The following is a 17,881-nucleotide window of genomic DNA, read 5'->3' as shown; positions in this document are numbered from 1 at the left end:
TGCCGCCTTGGGCGCCTGCGCGGCAGCGCCGCCCGCCCCGCACGGCTCCGATCCGGTCATGGCTCTGCGGCTGCTGCGCGCCGCGCCCGGGGCAGCGAGTAAGAGGCGGGCGGAGGGCGGGAGGGCTCGGGCTGTGCCGCGGAGGGGCTCCCCGGCTCCACTGCCCTTCCTCTCGTGAGCCAGGAAACAGGGCGGGCGCCGCCCGCGAATACCGGCGCTGGGGGGCTGGAGAGCGCCTAAGATGGCGGCGGGTGAGGAGTGCGACACGTCCCGCCTCCTCAGCCGCGGGGCCGTGAGCTTTCACAGCTTTCCCCACACCTTCCATGTCCCTACAGTTTCTCTGCTCTTCCCCCTTCCCCCCCCCCTCCTCCGCCCGTTCGGTATTAATATTGTCCCCTGTACTGGGAACCTACTGCTATCGGGCAAATGTGTTTATTACAGAGGTTTTTTTGCCCTGTCGTTCCTTCATACTTCTTAATGGCAGTAAAATGTTAGTGGTGTAATGTTTGGAGAATAGCGGGAGGAAATATACTGTAGACCTGGAAGTTACTGCTTTGTGCCCTTCACCGCAGGAAATTCAGGTGGTTTGTTTATAGAGGAGTAAGGCAGACTGGATAGCAGAGCCTGTCCCACAGGCCTCCGCTTGGGCTGTTTGTTGGGTGCTTCCCTTTCCGTCAGAAGCTGAGGTTGTGTGATGTTATTGGTACAGTACTCCTAAAACAAACCAGTACGCTGTAAGGTAATGGAAGAGCTGTAAAAATTTGTTGTTAGATGTTTGTGCTCTATTTGGCTGTCAGGTTCGTGGCAAGATGCGGCTGATGCTCTAATCATCTGAGCATCCCGATGTTTGCTCATCTCCCACTGCATGGATGGCTTTTTTAGGATAACTCACAGGCTGTGAGCCACTTCAAAAGATGGAATACTGTAGCACAGCTACTTTAAAGACTTGGGATTTTCGACTTTAACTTCAGTTATATAATTAATAAATGGGAGGGCTTTGTGACACCGTGTAAAAGAGGTGGGAATCAAAGATCAGTTTGTAGAATGTGGTTTGCTAATGTTGATAGTTCATCTCATCTTTTTCAGAGATGATTAATGTTGAACTTTTGTCACTTCTCTGTCAAGAAGGGTGTATTCTCATCAAAAATATTAAGAAAATCTATCAAGAAAAATGGACTTTGCCTCTTCTCTGGTGACCAAGATAATCAATTTTGTACCAGTACCTTAATCTGATCTTTATTTGAATTTGGACTAGAATACCAGCTATAATTTAATTTTCTAGCTGACATTTCTTCTAGCTTACTGAAGAATGACATGAAGCTTGACGGAAAGAAACATTTGCGACAGGTTAGAACCTTTACTGTTGATAGTTTGTTAAGTCATGCTTAAAGCAAAAAAAAAAAAAACCACCAAAAAACAAAACCAAAAAAAACCAAGCCACCAAAAAAAACATTACTCCTTTGGGGCATTGGCAGACATAATACAGTTTATGTGGCTGTAGGGTTTGATATTAAAGATGTGGTATCTTAAAATTAATGAATATGCTGATTCTGGGAATAAAAGCATGTTGTTGGTGTATATTAAGGTGTCAGTCAAATTGACAGTGCTTGAGAAGGCTTCCTGATTTAATCTTCTTAAGAAAGTAGAATAATAGTTCTTTCAGGTACTTTGCACCCACTTGGTACAGGGTGGATCTCTGTTTAAATCTTGCTGCTTAAGAAATGTCAGAACTGCTTTAGGCACTTGTCCTCAGCCAAAATATTTTTAGTGGATAGTTTATGCTCACTGTGGACATTGGGCTTTTTTAACCAAAATGTTAGTAGGACTTTAAAGGAAAAAAAGTTAATGCTTTTAATGAAAGTATTTGCATGCGGTTACATAATTGAACTTAAACAAAGATTTTCCTGCTTTTGATTACCAGCTGAATTATTTTACCATCCTAAGGGAAACCCTGCTATCCTCTGCCGACATTTTGGGAAACCTGTTACTAAGGGAACGTTTTATTTTTTAGAACCTTCCTTTGGAAAAGCAGAAGCTTTTTCTGACTAAAAAGTTGCTGGAAATGATCCAAGACATAGAAATCAGCAGGTTTCTTGGAGGAGGTTAGGATTTCTCCCGGAAAACAGACTGTACTGGTCTATGCTAGCATAATTACTGTTTAAGAGTCTAAAATACAAGAAAGTAACAGCAAAGATAAGTTCAAGCAGTTTAAAATACACTATTTATGTGAACTGAGTTATACAACTAACACAATTTTGCCTACATATGTTTCTAGGGCCAAAAATAATTATCTGTGCTGATTCCTTAGGTGTTCATGAGTTGAATGTTAAATAATTTTTAGAATTTATTTTCCTGCCTTCCTCTCCCTCATCCCTGAAGAAGGGTCTTTTCAGAGGTGCTCTGGACAGTCACAGCATTAGTCAGTGTTAAACTCCCACATTTATGCTACATGTGTCCGTTTGCTTGATAGAGTCATCACTTCTTTGCCACTCACGGAGCAGCTCCAGCTCTAAGCCTGGAGGAAGATCTGAACCTGCTAACCAGCCACTAAAGAAACCAAAGTTACCAGTAGGTCGGTTTGATGAACCAGAAGAGTCCAGCATGGAGAAGGAACCCCTGGAAAGTAAGTAATGTTTTACAAACTGGGAAGGTGTGTTTTAAAGGCAAGACTGTGAGATGCTGTGCTGTCAGTTTAAGAAGGTGACAGGTATTCAGCACTCTTTAGAATAATTATCTAAGCCGGTTTTGAAGAAAAAAACAGGCAAGGGCAGTGGGCACAAATTGCAGCAAATGGTGCACCAGTGGAGAGGAGCCTTCAGAACAACCATGGTCCAACATTGTAGCGAGTCACGCAGAGAAGCTGGGCTTTCTCTGCTCTTGAAGATAAGCAAATTTGCCTGGGTGGCCTGACTTAGTGCCAGCCCTGCCTTTATCAGGGCTGGAGACAAGTACTTGCCAGAGGTGCCTTCCACCACCACAAAGCGTTGCATGATTCAGAGAAATATGGCTGATATTGGTCTGTAGTACTTGAGCTGTAAATGGTGCCAGTAAACTCACCAGGGCAGCAGCTACTTTGTATTATTCAAAAAGCCTGTTTTATTTCTTAGTCTATGAAACATTTTTGATTCATGCTGCATTTTGTGGCCAACATTTCTTAGTCTTGCAGGCAGTGTTTTGAAAATAAATAATTGATACTGAGTTTGCTGAACATCTCAGTGAGGCCTGGACAGACCTAACGAGCTGGTATGGTTGTTGTGTTCTGGGGACCTCAGTGGGGCTGCATGACAAAATTGAGATACAGATACATCACTTCTGAACTAAATAGGAACGTAAGTTTTTTTGTCACATGGGAGAAAGACAGAATCTCTTTCTTTTTAATTAGCCATCTTCACTTAACTAAAAGCCAGTCATGCTTTGTATAAATCACCATAGTGTGATGTTCTGCTACAGTTCATCAGTAGCAATAACCCATGTTTATCTATTTTGAGGTCTCGAGGATAAGCTCTTTAGTGTCTTGATAGATTGCTATAAATATCCTGACAACAAGATGACTGAAAAATCATAGAATCATAGAATGGTTTGGGTTGGACAGACCCTTCAGGATCATCAAGTTCCAACATTCCTGCCATGGACAGGGTTACCTTCCACTAGCACAGGCTGCTCAAAGACCAGTGCAGCCTAGCCTTGAACTTTTCCAGGGATGGGGCATCCACAGCCTCTCTGAACATCTTGTTCCAGTGTCTCACCATCCTCACAGTAAAGAATTTCTTCCTAACAGCTAATCTAAACCTACCCACTTTTATTTTAAAGCCATTCCCCCTTGTCCTGTCACTACATACCCTTGTTTAAAGTCCCTCTCCAGCTTTTTACAGGCCCTCTTCAGGTACTGGAAGGCTTCTAAAAAGTCTTGCAAACTTTTGTGCAGACTGAAGAACCCCAATTCTCTCAGTCTGTCTTAATAGGAGAGGTGCACCAGTCCTGTGATTGTCTTAGTGGCCTTCTCTAGACTTGTTCCAGCAGGTCCACCTCTTTTTTGTGCTGAGGATTCTACACAGTACTCTGGGTGGGGCTTAGGCTTGTTTTGTTTTGTTTTGTTTTGTTTTAAAACAAATATTTATTATACAAGAACTTTCAAAGAGGCAATGCAAAGAGTAACTTTCAACTGCTTGCAGCAAATTAAACACAAGTTTCTTCTGGCCAACATCTTCATAAATTAAGTATTAACAAGTTGATGCAATATTTTCTTCTCACTCTTCTATATACAGAATATATTCTGCCTTACTATGGAAACAGGAAGCCAGGTCTGAAAGCACTAACATCCTGGGGAAAAGAAATACAGACTGATCTATTGTCTACAGAAGAAAGGCAGCAGAGTGCCCATTGGAAGCAGAATTTCCTTAGTCTGTAGACAGTACTTCATTAAATCATTCAAACACATTATCCTGCCGTTCTGTACAGTGCTGATGACTATCCAATTCTTTGGATGTAGTCTTGGATAAACTTGGAAAAGTTATTTTCCAGAACTGGATGTGATACTGTCTCACAAGAGCATTGCCACTCACCTCCAGAAAATTAAAAAGTAGCATAGCTGTCACATCTGTCAGAGCCTCCATATTCAACATCCAGGCAAGCCAGTGCCATGCATAGTTCAGTCCATCAGGATGTGCTCATTATTTTATTCCATAAGGCCACCAGAGTTGAATGATAGTAGCATAAAGACAAATTATTCCTTACATTCATTTAAGAAACCATTCTTCTTCTTCCACCTTAGAATCCTTAATTTCATATCCAGAATCCTCAGATACTCTTCCACAGAAGTCCCCTCTTTTCATACAGGGCAAAATGGCATTTTTTTGTGCAGCAGTGCTAAAATAATGTTTCCATCTCCGGAGTGTATTGCCCTGAGGCCACCACAGCCATTGGGAAAGCTGCATCATGGCGAAAAACTACTTCTGCTTCTCCTTCTTTCATTAATTTATCCACAAGTTTGTCATTGTATTGTTGTTGTATTCTTGCATTATAGAATTATCTCCATGCAATTTCAGATTGTGGCTCACTTGAGAGGTAATTCACAGTTGGAGTTACTGTGTAAGCAGCTGCTTAATTCTTATCTTTTTATTCCTGGGAAAATCAGTGCCATCACTGCTTCATTTAAAACATGCATAAGCAATATCTTCTGTTATTTGCTTAGGTATTCCAAGTTTGGAGCAAGACTTAAGGTCTCTTTAGTTGCACCTGTGTTTTTTACATGTAATACCATCAAGAGTTTGCAAACTGCCTGTTGTATTATTAGGAAAAAACTATGAGTTGCAGCTGGATTTAGAATTCCCACTGCTCTGTAACTATTGGGGAGAAATCTTTTGAGCATCTGCATGCACTGTCAGCACGTCAGCAGTGCTTTGATATTGAGATGATGACATGTACAAAATAACATCAGGTGCATTTGCACCCTTTGTACTGCCAGAGGTGCTCAGATGTTGACGTTTCTTTTCCTGGTCTCTATCAGTTATGAAACAGGCATCCTGGTATGTCATCCTGTATAGCCTGTAGTTGCATGAGTTTCTTCCATGACTTTTCTTTTTGTTTGCTGTCCAGAATTTCTGTTGTTGTCTTTTCTCATTTTCAACCCTGCGCCTGTGTTGCTCACCAGGGCTGAGTTAGGGATATGACTGAGGGAGTCCCAAGTTAGGTATATATATATATGGGAAGCTCTGGAAAATCAGCATGGCAAGGGGCATGTGGGATACTCTGAGTTTTTGGGAGCCCCGCAGGATGAGACTTGGCCTAGGGTGGTGCTGTACCACAAGTACTTCATGGCTTGATGGCCTGAGTTAACTATTCTTTGGAGATGGCCCTGGGTAAAAGTTAACTGAGTAGTGTAAGAATGTTGGCTGAGGTACAGAAAGCTCTGTGGTGTTTGAGAAAGTAGCGTGAGCTGGCAGTGTGCTTCTCTTTTGTAGCAGAGTAGGGGGTTGGATGAAAAGCTGGACATGATCCAGCAGTCTGTGATTGCAGTCTAGAAAACCAAATCCTGGACTCCATCAAAAGCAGCGTGGCCAGCAGGTCAAGAGAGGTGATTCTCCCCCTCTGCTCTCATGTGACCCTACCTGGAGTGCTACATCCAGCTGTGGAGTCCTCAGTGCAAGAATGGCATGGACCTGTTTGAATGGGTGCAGAAAAGGGACACAAAGATGATCATAGGGCTAGAACATCTCTTCTACCAGGACAGGCTAAGAGAGCTGGGTTGTTCAGCCTGAAGAAGAGAAGGCTTTGGGAAGATCTAATTGTGGCCTTCTAATGTCTAAAGGGCATTTATAAAATGCAGAGAAGGAGTTTTCATACAAGCAGATAGTGATAGGACAGGGAGCAGTGGTTCTAAGCTAAAAGAAGGCAGGTTTGGATTATATGTTAGGAAGAAACTCTTTACTCCAAGGGTGGTGAAGCACTACAACAGGCTGCCCAATGAACCTGTGGATGCACCATTCCTGGAAATGTTCATGGTTAGGTTGGATGAGTCAACTATCCAACCTGGATGTTTTAAATACAAGACTAACAGAATCTTGATTAAAATTCTAGCTGAAATTGGAACATAGTGCTTAAAATTAGAGAGACTTAAACAGCAAGTTACCTGGGGTTATAAATTTAGTGAACATAAGTACAGAGTACCTGAATGATGCAAGTTCTGACTTGAGAACCTGTGGTCTTTTTATGCCCTGGACATTCAGTTGCTTCTTTATTTGCATAACTGAATATGATCATAAACAGAAAATAATTTTATAGGACTCTGAGAAATGTTTAACTCAAGGTTGCCATTCAAAACAAAAAATAATTTATTTGTCTTTGAAAATGAAACTAAAAGGAGAACATAATAAATTATAGCATCTTTATATTTGTCAACATTATAGAAATTTTAATGAACTTTCCCTCTTATTTTAGAATTCCCTGATGGAATCAATCCTACTACAAAAGAGAGGGGTGGACCTAGAGGCCCTGAACCTACACGTTTTGGAGACTGGGAGAGAAAAGGACGTTGTATAGATTTTTAATATTTAAATATCTGTATTGCTAATAAAATATTTCTAGTTGATGAAAAATATAATGTACAAAAAAAATCTCACCTGGATTTGTCGTGCTTATTGTTTCTGTTGTGCCACGACATTCTGTCATGTGATGAAGTTTCTGAATAATGCAATGTAATCAAACACAATGCTGCAGCTCAGATTATGGAGCTGTTAGTAGTTCAATGTCTGCCTGATCTTTACTACTACTTACAGTGTGCAAGTATAAATGCAAGTGTAGTGGTGTGAAATTGGTAGTCAGGGGCTTATTGAGATGTATAAGGGTCTGTATTTCTATATGAATGTAAAGATTTATGTGATGTTGTAAACGTGTTGAAAGAACTTTGCATTTCATGAACCTGGACATCAGTCATCAAAAGTAGAACCAACTCTGAGGAGATCAGTAGGTCACTGACTTCACACAGTGGTTCCATGGTAAAAGTCCCTTTACTCAAAAACCTTCCTTCGGTCCCCAATGCATTGGGTTGGGTGTTTTTTCCTGTTTGTAGGGACAGTCTTGTCTCTGATTGATGACTGTAAGTAGCACAATGAAAATGGAGACTAGATTTTGGAGAGGGTCAGCTCTTGATTGCAAGTAGCGTAGAGGTGCTCTATTTGCAATTCTAGAACATTGTTCTTTATCACTTGTCTTCTTCATGCTACTTGCATCATCTTTTCTAAGTGGAGGTGCCCTTTTGCATGTGGGCTAAATACTGCTTGGGAAAAATACAACATTACTGTCTGAAATCATATGATCAAAGGGGACAAATTCCGTCAGGTGATCTAATATTGTAAGTCTTTAAGTTACCTGACATCAAACTAAATATCTTTCAGTCAGACTGAGCTCAGAATTCATTCAAGAATTTTCCTAGTTGCAAGTACCATAGTAGAGTAGTAGTAGTGTGCAAATCTATCACTCGTGTAAGTACTTACTAATGAGAATAAGTTGTCATTATTGAAATGTGTGAACATGTGCTCTATTTCTGTGCAAGTTCTTTTTGATAGCCTGAACAAATGGATCTTCTCTAGTCACAGAGAAAGGTATGGGTTTTGCATTACTCTATGTTGGCTTTGCCCAGCTTTGTCTTTGTATGGTTTAACAAGAGCATTAAACAAGAGCAGCTTCCCCTAAAACTCACTTGACTGGCAGCCAGTGGGGGAGCTGCTTGTTGAAATCTGATAGTTTGTGTATCCAGTGTGTATGTTAAAGACATACACACTGTCTTGCTCTAGTTGTGAGTTTGGAAGTTTGTCTCAATGTGATGATTCCCTGCAAAAATACCAAACCTGTTCAGTTATAGGTTTATCAACCAAATACCTCACTGACAAGCAAAATGATATTAATGAAAGTGTATTTCTCATAAAAGGTGTTAATTAGTGGTAATTACATTTTGAACCTTTAAATTCTACATCATGGCTTGAATATTGGAAAATTTGTTCATATTTCTATCTAATTCGTTCTAGTTTCCCTTATGTAGAGTGAAAGATCTTTCCAACTTCTGTTGGCATTTTCAGTTACCTAAAGATAGGCTGGGTCAGCTGTCTTTAATATATCCTGTTTGTTAATTATTTCTAGTAATGTTCTGCCTTGCCTTTTCATTTGCTGGTGTGTTGGAAAATACTTTCTCACACAATACACCACCTTTTCAAATAGGAAGTGGAAATTTTAATTGGAAGCTTCTGCCTTTTCTGCATCATTATTAATAGGCTTAACATCTTAATTCATGAAGAGGTGGTAAAATACTGCAGTATTCTAGTATTTTTCAATTCTAAATCTTTTCCATGGATTGTTGCATTACTTCATTATTTTCTCATACCAGGTTCTACCCTTCCTAGCACACACTTCATGAATGAAGTTGTACTTCTTGGCATTTACTTCTTGGCATTCCTGATTTTCAAATCCAATTGCTTTCCTCAGCATCAACTGCAGGTGCCTTCCTCCCCGGATCCAGAATTATGCTGTTTTGATTTAGCATATGAAGAACTGCTCTCACTTTCCGATCATTTTCTTTACATTTAAGTCCCTTATCTTCGGTCTCCTTTAGCTTTGTGATTAAAGGCTGACCCAAGTACTGTCCAGGTCCCTGCTTGTCTTCTTTCATGTGGGTGGTGGCTGCTGCTGTCAGAGCCACAGGCAGGCAGTCCTTCCTGTCAGAGCTCAGGCAGGTCCTAGACACTCCATGCCAGTATCCATGAAGTACCTGGATTTGGAAGATAATTCTGAGAGCACTAGCATCTGTACCAGTAAGACAGAGTGTCTCATAAAGGCAGGGATTTTGCTTTCCTTCAAAAACAGAATCACAGAATAATTTAAATTGAAATAGACCTCTAAAATCATGAAGTCCAACCATTAACCAAACACTACCAAGTCTGTCACTAAATCTGCCACTGAGTGCCACATCTATATATCTTAAATACCTCCAGGGATGGTGACTCAACCACTTCCCTGGGCAGTCTGTTTTAAGCTTGACAGCTCTTTCGTTGAAGAAATTTTTCCTAAAATAAAAAACCTGTTGTTAACCCATGTTATAAATAGCTGAAAAGGAATTGGTGCATGGGAAATAGAGGATACCACTTCTGTCTTGAGCAGCTTCAAGCCTTTTTTGCCACCTCCCAGGTTGGTGCCAGTAACCAAGTATTTGCTGAACTTGTTTATTGGAATGTGTCAATAAGACATTGGAAACTGAACATATAAGCAAAATAATATGTAAGAGCCAGAGTGAATGCCAGGGGGCCGCCTTATATTGTCTGGCAATCTGGCAGTTACCAAAAAGAGGAGTAAGCTCCAGTAACAGATTAGCACAAAATCCTATGGTGCTGCAAAATCTCTTGTGGTACCTGTCAAAAGTGATCAGGGATAGAATGTAACAAATGATACAATGGTATTGTAGGGTACAAACGATCATTTCTCTTTGTTTCCTTGCAGAACCTGTAGTCAGCACTTTTTTGGAGCTGTTTTCCTGCTCTTCCCAGATAATTGCTATTAACAATTCACTGGAATTTAGCATTAGGGTAAGAAAACAGCTTGGGGCATTAGCTATTAGATCAGCCATAGATACGGTTTTATAATAAATACTGATTGAATATTTTTTTGAACTCCTTGTTAGCAATAAACAGTGTAGAGCAGCAGGGGTTGTATACTAACATTTTCTGTTAACTTTCATGGAGACAAAGAAAAATCGTTCTGTGTGTGTAAGCAAATTCTTGCAGTACTGAAGTTTCAATTTACAGTTAAAGAAAATATGTGCTTTATATTGCCTTGTTTGGAAAGTATGTATTTCAGAGTTAATTCTATTAAGTTGAAACACAGGATACATAATAGAAATTACGTACAGTGAAATTACCTGTGATGGTAGCATATGTTTGTAAAACACCATAGAATGTTGTTACAAATCTTTACTATTTTTTCACTTGGCTGCAATAAATGATGACAAATTCCAGTGGTCTGTAGTGACAGATTAATTACGTGCCTTTTTATTACCCTTATTTTGGTATTCATATTGAAAAAGCACCACACCATCTTGTTCTGAAATGTCAGGAAAAGGAGGAAAACTGTATTCATTTATAAAACAAGCAGTTTTGGAAGTTCTGTGTTTTTTGTAATTGTTCATGAGCCAATATGCAGTATCAAGTATATCCGAGCATAAGGAAATGGTTTGAAATGTGTTTCCATGTGCTGAGATCAAAATCATGCACATTTGTGGTCACTTTCTTGCTTTTATAAAATGCAGTATAAAATAACTTTACTTTTCTGGTGGTCAGTGTTTCGTATCAGACCAGCTGAGATGTGCAGGCTACATTCTAATGTGGGTATGGCCGTGTTCTCTCTTCCAGCTCCAAAACTGCTGCTTGTTTAGGGGTAGTCATACCTAATCTTCTCAAACACTTTTGGTGCAGAAAGGGTGTCCCAGCAGAAATTGAATCTTAGCTACAAAATGGCAAATCCTGAGGAAAGAGCTCTATTTAAAATGAGTGCTCTGAGGGGTGGAACTAACAAAGTCCTGTTTCCTGTGAATGTCTTACACCCCCTGCAGATTAAGCATATTTCTCCATGTTCCTGTGTTGATTGACATTATCTCCACTAGGCCAGAGATGAGGCATCTTTATGCCCATCTCTTCCCCCTGAGAGAAATTCTTTGGACCTCTTTCCCAGCCACTGATTTCCACAGAGCTTTCAAGAGCTTAATTCTCTTGATGTCTCTCCTTGACACCTTTTCAGAATATGTTGGATTTACTGACCTTTGAAGTGCAGAGGCAGTGTAGATATTGGCCTCCCAGCCTTTGGAAACCAAGCTGTTGTATGACTTTGACCATACATATTTTCTTCAGGAATATTCAGCATCTCACTGAATTTTCCTGCAGTGAGAATGGATTTTTTTTCCCCTCAAGTAACATTAGAAGTGCAAATTAAAGCTTGCAGCAAGAAAGTCTTTGACATGCATTCTCCAGGCATTAAATCTCTCAGTCATCTACAGCCTTGTGCCTTTAAAAAAAATCACATATTTTAATGTTGCCTTTTTTAGGGTGAGAGTGTTCAAAGAAGCTCTTTAAGGTCCTTACTTAATACATAAATTTATATTAAAGCTGACATACATGGCCCATCAAAACATAGCTATAATTCTCAAGTGTTAGCCCCTGACAAAAGACAGGTGAGTTCTGCAAAGGTGGTCAGGTTAGTTCTAGGGGCCAGATACTGAAATACAACTTACCCTCTCCTAACTGATGTTTTAAATTTCTGTGACTTACCTTGCCTTCTGTGCTTCCCTCCTAGTTGTAGTGCAGGGAGGTGCCTCTAAAAGGTAGTCTGGTCTCAGTATGGGGAGAGTTTTTCATTACAGATGGTAAATGGGGAGTGATGGCTTTAAGGGCATCCTCTCCACTGACTTTAAAGGCTGTCTAAACAGCTGTCCTAAGCGAGATGCATTAGGTGTCAGCACCATGGTCGTAACAAGGGAAGCCAGGGTGTACAGAACATGTGAACTACTCACTTCTTCAGAGGGGCAGGGCTGCAGTGAGGCAACAGGACCTGCAGTGCTTTTGTTGCCTGCACCCTTCCCAAACACTGGTGGCAGAGAAGGGGATGTCCAGGGCCAGCTCTTAGACACCTTGTAAAAGGGAGTTACATTGTCTTCAAATGAGAGGAAAAAGGCTAAAGCTAGCTCTTTAAATTCCTTCTGCCTATCCACCTCCCAAGGAAATGCCTACAGCATGATACAGCCAAGAGGATAACACTGGATAAACTTATACTCGGGTGACAGCAAGTATCTCAAACCTACAAATTAGTTGGGATTTTTTCCTTAATAAGGGTGAACTGCATCAGCCTAACAACTAAGCAGTCTTATCTGACATGCTGCTGAGAGGGAGCTAACATCAAAATAAAACTGGTAGACTAGGTAAAAGTCATATATTTGCTCAGCAAACCTTTAGTCTGTGTGACTTCCTTGTGAGAGGCTAAAGAACAAAGAATGATGTGTTTTCAGCTACCATTTGAAAGCTGGGGAAAATTCCAACATGTCTTAAAAGACAAGCAAGTGTTGCTTAGCTCAGGGAGTATCCTGCTTTTAGTTTACATTTTACCCTAGGGCTTTCACTTACAAGTTCTGCAGTATGTATGTGTGATCTTTAGACAGATTTTTTCCCAGATGATTTCCTTGAGACAGGACTGCAGTAGCTGTTTGGTCTGGCAGGCGTATTGTTTCATTCTCCCTGCTTTCAGCCTGATAATGACAGCTACAGCTCGCTTAATATTAAATTGCATATTACTTAATTTCACTTTTACTTTTTGCTGTCCTTGAAGTGTTTTTTTGATAGGTTGTACCCTTATTTTCTCTGTAGTAGTAACAGGGCACATCGTAACATTAATCAAAAATTGCAGGTATTTCTCCTTCTACTTCCTTTCTTTGAAGTAAGTATTTTGATAATACAGGGGATTTTTATATGTGAAGATCTTATCTACAGTCAAGAAAGATAACTGGAGCTTCTCCAGTTGCATTTGACTCTCAAATTTAAGGTCATTATTCTGTCAAAATCTAGCTTTTTTGGGAAGTCAGAGATGCAAAGAGGGAGAAAGGGATGCGTCTAAGAAGCTGCTTCAGTCTCCCTGTAAGTTTTAAACATAAACCCAAACTCATTTCAAGATCTTCTCAGTGAAAGTCACTTAGCTGTCTGGTTACATTATTTAGGTTTTTTCAGAGCATATAGCTGTGGTCCAGTCTGTCCAGTCAGGACATTTTGGTATGTCAGGACAATTCCAAAATGAGCTTTTATAGTTTCAAGTCTTAATTTGCACAGAGAAATACCATGCTAAAGTGGTACACATCTGAGCTAAAGTGGTACACATCTGACTGGTAGGTACATTGTAGGCTCACCTGTGAATGACTGTAGGCATCAAAACCTCTCTGAAGTGGCAGAGAGATTTGAGTAAAAGGGCTCAGAGAGCCAGGTGGTTACCTTCTGGTCCTATTGTCATCACCATTCTGAAGATAAACTGGGATTTATTCCTCCTTAACAGAAACCTCAAAAAGGTGTCTGTAGCTGCTACTGTTTCAGGAGATGTGCTGCATCCTCTCATCCCCTCGCTCAGGAAGACCTCTGATGGGAGAGCAACTGCCAGGGAGAAGCTGAACGACACTGAAGAGGTGCAGGAGGCAGCTAATGTGCGTTTGGGCAGCTGATCACCAGATGGTTGGTCCTTCCTATAAAATTCTTTGTAGAGAACTGTGAATAATACTGGGTGTATCACAGAGGCCTGCTGGGCTTCACAAACCCTGTGTGAGGGGAAAAACAGAATGCTCAGTGCAGGATCTGTGCCGCTACTGTGGTGCTTCAAAGGGAGCCAGAAAGCAAAACAGCACAGGTATGTAAGGAAAGAATAAACATTTTCATTTTGCCATATTATATAAATAAGTGTGGCTGGATAATGAGGTGGCCAGTAGTGTGCTGTGTTATGGAGGGGAGGAGAGACAGGAGTAGGCTTCTTCACATGCACCAAGCACAAGCTTAACCTGGACCCTGGTCTCTGTTTCTGGAGTCTTTCCTTCCATTCTTGTGTGTCAAGGTCACTGCAACATCTGATGTTTTATTATAGCCTTTTCCTTGTTGCAGCAAGTCCTGCAGTGCTGGTCTGGCTGGGATTCCTACATTTCATAAAACCCCAGCTGACCAAGGAAGCCCCTCAGCATGTCCATCAGCAGCTCCCTCATGTAACTCCTTAAACCCAAAATGTTTTGAACCCTTGAATTGGCATCTTGTGGAGGTAGGCAAGTATTTGTCCCTCACTAAGAAGAATGTCCCTGACCTGCAGTGTTGGTGCATACATTTCATGTCTGGTCATCAGCAGAAAATGGAAAACTTATTAGTTTATTTCATACCATAGTAGAAGTTTCAGTTCTTACCTCTTTCCATCTCTGCTTTGACATTATTCCAAGACTTTTTTCCTGTCACAGAAGTGAGAGTGTTTTTTCTTTCAGTTTACAATAGCAAAAAAATGGTTATGTCCTTTCAGGTTGTGTTGAAACAGGACTGATGGCAGGGCAGGATTTATGATGGTGCTGGCATTAGTTTAGACCATGGTGGCACTGGGAAACATGGTGTTCGTTTGTTATCTCTGAGCAAAGGAAAGAACAATTCCTTCTGGCCTTTAGGAGAAAACTAATGTATTAAGGAGCTTGTTTCAGCATCTTGTGATTGCTGGGAGAGAAATTTTAAGGTGGGGATCAGAAATTTGGCAAGAAATCCCTCCAACATTTTGAGCTGCCTCATCTGTAGGAAATTTTCATTCAGCCTAATTTGGGAATAGCAGCCCAAATTTCACTTTGTAGTCTGTAGAACGCTTTCTGTCTGCAGTACTTCAGCAGCCAGAAACATATTTCTGAAACTTCAGGAGTGGTCTGGATGTTGTACTGTTCTGGACACACAAGAAACATTTCCTTAAGCCTGTGTCTTGCACATTTTTAGTTTTGTTCTTTAAAAGTTAGGCTGTCTCTAAGGAAGTTTCCTCATCAGAAGCAGTTTTAGCATGAATATGCTGCTTTTCTAAACTCAAGGACAAGAGACCTGGATTTACTGTAGATTCTGGAAGGGTTCGGCATACTGGAGACTACTGATGCCTTGGTAATTTGTTGACACTGATTGGCATGCAGGGCCTTTCCCTTAGTCCATGAGCAGTAGAACACACTGCAGTGCTTCCCTGGTGGCACACAGGAAGAATAAATTGTGTGGGAAGACAGTCAGCTGAATTTCCTGTAAGGAAAATTATGTCCTGTAAGGACAGTAAGGCATGGACAGTGTGACCCAGCATGTAGCTGCCACAGACCTCTCTCACACACCCTCTAGGCTACATCCAGTCACAAATTCATCCTTTCCTATCGCCTCACTCCCAGTACTTTCAGCTCTTTTCCCTAATTTCCTTGGCTACAAGCTGGGCAAACCAAAGCAGCTGCAGAGTGTGCAGATGACCCTGCTTTCCTGCTGCCCCATGTAGATGCAGGGCAGCTCACAGGCTTGCTTAACAGCAAGAGGAAGCTTTGTCCTCTCAAGGCAGATGGGTTCTGCAGGCTGCTAAGCCCCCATTGTCCTGTCAGACACTGTACAGGCAGCAGTCTGGACTCCCAGCATTTCCTGCTGAGTACTAATCATGGGGTTCTTCTCTCTGGTCAATGTGTGATGTTCGTCTCCATGGAAGGAAGCTGCCTCCCACACAGAGCTGAAAATGAAAATTGTAACTGTTTCTAGAACATGAATATCTACATACATTTGCATACTCTTATTCACACAGATATATATATGTACACACACAGCCCTAATACAGAATCATTTGCCAGTTTCATCCCTGTGTGGGAGGTTGAAACTTTATGAAACCATTTCACAATGCATCAAAGCTTCATAGATCACAATTATAATAAAGAGTTTTATGTAGTAAAAGTACAGCTAATAGTGTTTCTTCTGGAGTTTATATTACATAGGATTTTGAAAACTGAAAAAGTTACAAGCAGATCAAGACTGGTTTAATACTAATTTCTCTTCTCCACTTCTGAAAAGTTGTTCAGAAAATGCCTGTTTTTGTGGCTAATAAAGAGGAATACACCAAACTGTAAAAGAACTGATTGTGTCTGGAGGAACTATGGCCAGAGTCAATCTAGGCCTGCATCTTTCATCTGACAAAGGTATCACCAAGTGCTTTGGTAGAAGTCCTCTTGTAAAAGACATTTTGAAACATCAGTGGGACAATTTTTTGTTTCAGTCTTCCGTTATCTCTTACCATGGTCTGACAGTTTAGTTTTTAAGTCTGTGTGGTTTTTCAATACAATTCTCTTATAGACCCTGTGTTCTCAAGCAGTTCTTTGTCTTGTACACAAAATAAATTGTCTAGAGACAAGACTAGACAATAGGTATAAACTAACTTTGGAAATCATTTAAGGATCAGCTGCTTCTTTGAAACTCTTTCTAATGGTTGATCTAATGCTATAATTAGTCAAGAGGACCTGAAGTGTTTCCTAAGTGGGAAAAGAGAGTCCATAAAATGATAAAAATCATTAAAGAAAGTAATTTAGACCATAAATTTAAGATAGTAGAGACCTCAATAGCTGTACATTTCTAGTGATTTTAATGTATTTGAGACTGAATCCAGTGTGAATAAAGATATATTTTTTCCTCATTGCAAATATTCAGTTGAAGCCACAAGAAGGCGTGTTGGGTATTTCTCATTTGTAATAACAACATCATTATGCTCTTAGAGTAGTGGGAGAAGAAAATTTGAAATGCTGCCAGATGCAATTACATTTCTCAGTGGAGAAATCTGAATATATCAGTCTTTTGCTTAGTTCTGTTTACAAAGTTTACACTCAGAAGTGAATCCTTGCCTTTGCCTATTCAATTTTATGACTTTTATTTTCACCTGAAATTCTAATACGATCAGTATCTAATTTCTGTGATCTGTATCCTGTCTTCTGATGGCATGTGCCGAACAAGTGGATGGAGGACTGTGCCATTCTTGGTTTCTCCTCAGGTATGCACAATTTGCTGTATTCTTGACATTAAAAAACGATTTCTGGCCAACTGTAGCCCGTATTTCTTACTCTTCTTATCCAGTTGAGGCTTGTTCAGCTTCTATATATCACAGCATTTGCTCTTCTACTTGTATTGCTTTCCTGCACTGGTCACAGATCTGGCACAGAATGCTTCCTTTGCATCATCAGTAAACAATGGGAAGAATTTTGAAAACACATGGAGCCTAATACTTCATAATCAGCGTTCTCTCAGTTAGTGGTCAACAGTGCTGAGAGGCTGTGTCATATGAACTGAACCACATCAGTAGTGGCTGAAGTGTCTTTAAGAACTAGAAAAACAAGATGTCAATGAACTTTTTGTATGTGAATGAAGTTAGTACAGTTGGCTGATGGTGGGGAATGCTACTGCACGGAGTAAGGAATTAGGGTCTGCAGAGGACAATAGTAATTAAAAAATTCTTTGGAAATATTCTTGTGCACATACCCCTTACTTCTTGAGTATGAATCAACTCAAATATGATATACTGAGTATGTTATAAATAGATATAAATATGTATATATTTGCAAACCTTATCGAAGTGTACAGGTATTAATACTCTTGGATGGTAATCTGAGGTATTTTTAAAGGCAGAGAACTGTGGACACTGTATGTAGCCTGAGAAAGCATCAGAACCAAGACAAAGAGCTGAAGTCCCATTCTGCTCTCCAGGCTGCTGATATTGTGTGTATTCTTTGTTACATCAACATGTCCCTCAAAGATGAAATAGGTATTGCAGAAATTCACCTAAACCCTCACAGTAAGAAGAAAGGATTATT

General features: G+C 40.4%; 1 protein-coding gene across 1 annotated transcript; it reads left to right on the top strand.

The window, feature by feature from the left end:
- Positions 1-10,498, top strand: SDHAF4 (succinate dehydrogenase complex assembly factor 4). Its single transcript, XM_005518131.3, has 3 exons — positions 1-98; positions 2,471-2,623; positions 6,937-10,498. Exons 1-3 carry the CDS (start codon positions 59-61, stop codon positions 7,044-7,046), a joined length of 303 nt encoding a protein of 100 aa, XP_005518188.2. The 5' UTR covers positions 1-58; the 3' UTR covers positions 7,047-10,498.
- The last annotated feature ends 7,383 nt before the right edge of the window (positions 10,499-17,881 follow it).

This window comes from Pseudopodoces humilis, chromosome 3 (assembly GCF_049639895.1).
Source record: "Pseudopodoces humilis isolate 2021_Gansu_Grassland_sample_001 chromosome 3, ASM4963989v1, whole genome shotgun sequence".
NCBI classification, from domain to species: Eukaryota; Metazoa; Chordata; class Aves; order Passeriformes; family Paridae; genus Pseudopodoces; species Pseudopodoces humilis.
This window is presented reverse-complemented; position numbering and strand designations above follow the sequence as displayed.